The 2,219-nt window shown below is 67.8% G+C and overlaps 1 protein-coding gene across 1 annotated transcript in view; it reads left to right on the top strand.

Annotated features, from left to right (window-relative positions):
- LOC105309328 (tensin-3) overlaps window positions 1-2,219 on the top strand; it is a 57,938-nt gene that overhangs the window by 14,920 nt on the left and 40,799 nt on the right. The window contains exon 7 of the mRNA XM_023526142.1: window positions 4-191. Within this exon, the coding sequence (XP_023381910.1) occupies window positions 4-191 (188 nt within the window). The remainder of the gene's footprint in view (window positions 1-3; window positions 192-2,219) is intronic.

Consider the following 2,219-nt stretch of genomic DNA (forward strand, 5'->3'; position numbering starts at 1 on the left):
CGGCCCCCACCGCGTCCCCGTGGGCCCGCGCACGTGCGCGAGGTGCTGGCCGGCTGCACTGAGGCCGTGTCCCCACTCCCACGCAGGCTGTGAGCATCTCCGCAACGACCACGGGGTGAGCGTGGACTTCAACACCGCAGACCCGCTGATCCACTGGGACTCGTACGAGAACCTGGGCGCAGACGGAGAAGGTGCGTGTGGTTGTCTCGTGTAGCTGCACGCTGAGATCAGCAGTGTGCCCGCACGGTGCTGGGGGCTGGACGTCCACTGTGTCTTTGGAGGGGTGGCGCCCGCGCCCTCCTGAGTGTGGGGCGCTGGTGGGACCAGGCGTGGGGCGCTGGGGTCGGCTCTGGCCGCAGTAACGCGCGCTGCCCGGGCAGCAGGGTGGTCACATGGGCGCTTCCTTGCCCGATGTCAGACGTCTGCACGTTGCTGGCACAGCTCCTGCCCTCGTCCCTTCCCGCTGACTGTGGGATGCGGGTGTCTGATCGGGGCCGGGCCCGTGGGCAGCGGGCGTTCAGTTTTATCGTGAGCACGTCACCGCCGCCTGGTTTTACGTCTGCAGCGTAACCTGTGTGTTTGCGAGTTCCCCCCACCCAAAGGTATTCTCCGTCGCCACCGGAACACACAGCCGGTGCCTGTAGCGTCCCAAAGCGGGCAGGAGGGACGGGCGGTGTCCGCCAGGTTTACCGAGAGAGGCCCCTGGAGGCTGCGGGCAGAGGGGGCCGCGGACGTCTGCGGGCTGGCGAGCACGTGCACGCGCCTGCTTCGCGTTTCGGCCACCTGCGGGGAGGCCGGCCTGATTTGGGGGAGACGAGCAGAGCACTTTCTGTCAATCAAGTGTCGTCTGGAGTTAAGCAGCTAGAAGCAAGTGTCACGGAGATCGGAGATAGCGCGCCCGTCTGAGCTGTGGAAGGGGACGTCACCGACTGCATCCCAGGGCCTTGCGTGGAGGGCGCCCCTGGCCTGGGCACCTGAGCCGGTTGCTAAGCGCCGGGTTGCTAAGCGCCGTGTGAGCATTGCCTGGCGGGCTCAGCTCTGCGCTTTCTGTCCTGCAGCCCGTCTTTCCCCGGTAACTCCGTGCGAGCACCTGCCTGCATCTTTAATGCCTAGATCCCTGGCCACCCCCAGAGGAGCCCCCAAAAGCACGCAGTCCATTCGCAGAGCCCCCGTGGGGTCCTGCGTTCTCAGCCTCGCCCCGCCCAAGCCCGCAGACCCTCAGCGTTGCGGGGCCCTGGACCTCCGGACTCGGGAAAGCTCGCCCGGTTCCCTCCCTGGATGACTTCTCCCAGATCCCCTCCCCCCCCCTCAGAGCCTCTCAGACAGTGAGGCCGGTGGGCGTGGCAGACTTTCCCCGAACCCCTTAGCCGTCACCTGGGGACAGCAGTCCCTGGCTCGTGGCCCTGGACCGGAGCGCAGCTGGGCCCCGCTCCTGAGAAGGCCGTCCGGGCCGGCAGAGTCCCCGCCGCTCTGCCCCGGGCCAGAAGCCCTGTAGGCACAGGACGGCGTGGCCACCTTGTGCTGCGGCGGGAACACGGGTAGCATTGCAGTGGGCTCACCCCCAGCCCCCTCAGTGCCTACTGGTGAATGCAGCGCAGCCTCCTGGGCCCAGGCCTGCCCGTTGCCAGACACCCTGCCTTCCTAGGACAGAGGGGGGCCCTGCAGCCGCACTCGGCCAGGCCCTTGACCCCTTTCATGTCCCTCGCCGTGGGAACCCCGACCTTGGGCATCAAGTTCCCTCGGTCCTCCTTGGGAGATGGCCCTGCTGGGTCCGTGAAGGCTGTGGGCCCTCCCTGTGCCCTGTGGCCTGCAGGTGGCTTGCCAAGTCCGTCTCAGACATTCTGGCGACCTCGCCAGTAGGAGAAAGGGCTCCGACTAACCGGAGCCAGGAGCCCGAGAGAGGGGGTGATGCACACGCAGGGGGCACCCTCGCCCCACCCCCGCGTCTGGCCTGCAGAGGGCCCGCTGGCATCCGCCCTGCCTCTCCTGTGGTGGGACAAAGGTCCCGTCCTCCCAGGTGACGGGGGCCGCCTTTAGCACACACTCCCTCCTCTAGGTGCCACAGAGTTGGCAGACCCAGGGCTGCCCAGAGGGCAGGCACCCCAAGTTCAGGGACAGGAAGTGGAAGGGGACACCACCGGTGCCTCTGCTCCAGGGAGTGTGGAGGCCCAGGAGATGGCTGGAAGCTGAGCTCCGGGGACCAGCAGCAGCCCAGGGCC

Source organism: Pteropus vampyrus, unplaced genomic scaffold (assembly GCF_000151845.1).
Source record: "Pteropus vampyrus isolate Shadow unplaced genomic scaffold, Pvam_2.0 Scaffold717, whole genome shotgun sequence".
Classification (NCBI taxonomy): domain Eukaryota; kingdom Metazoa; phylum Chordata; class Mammalia; order Chiroptera; family Pteropodidae; genus Pteropus; species Pteropus vampyrus.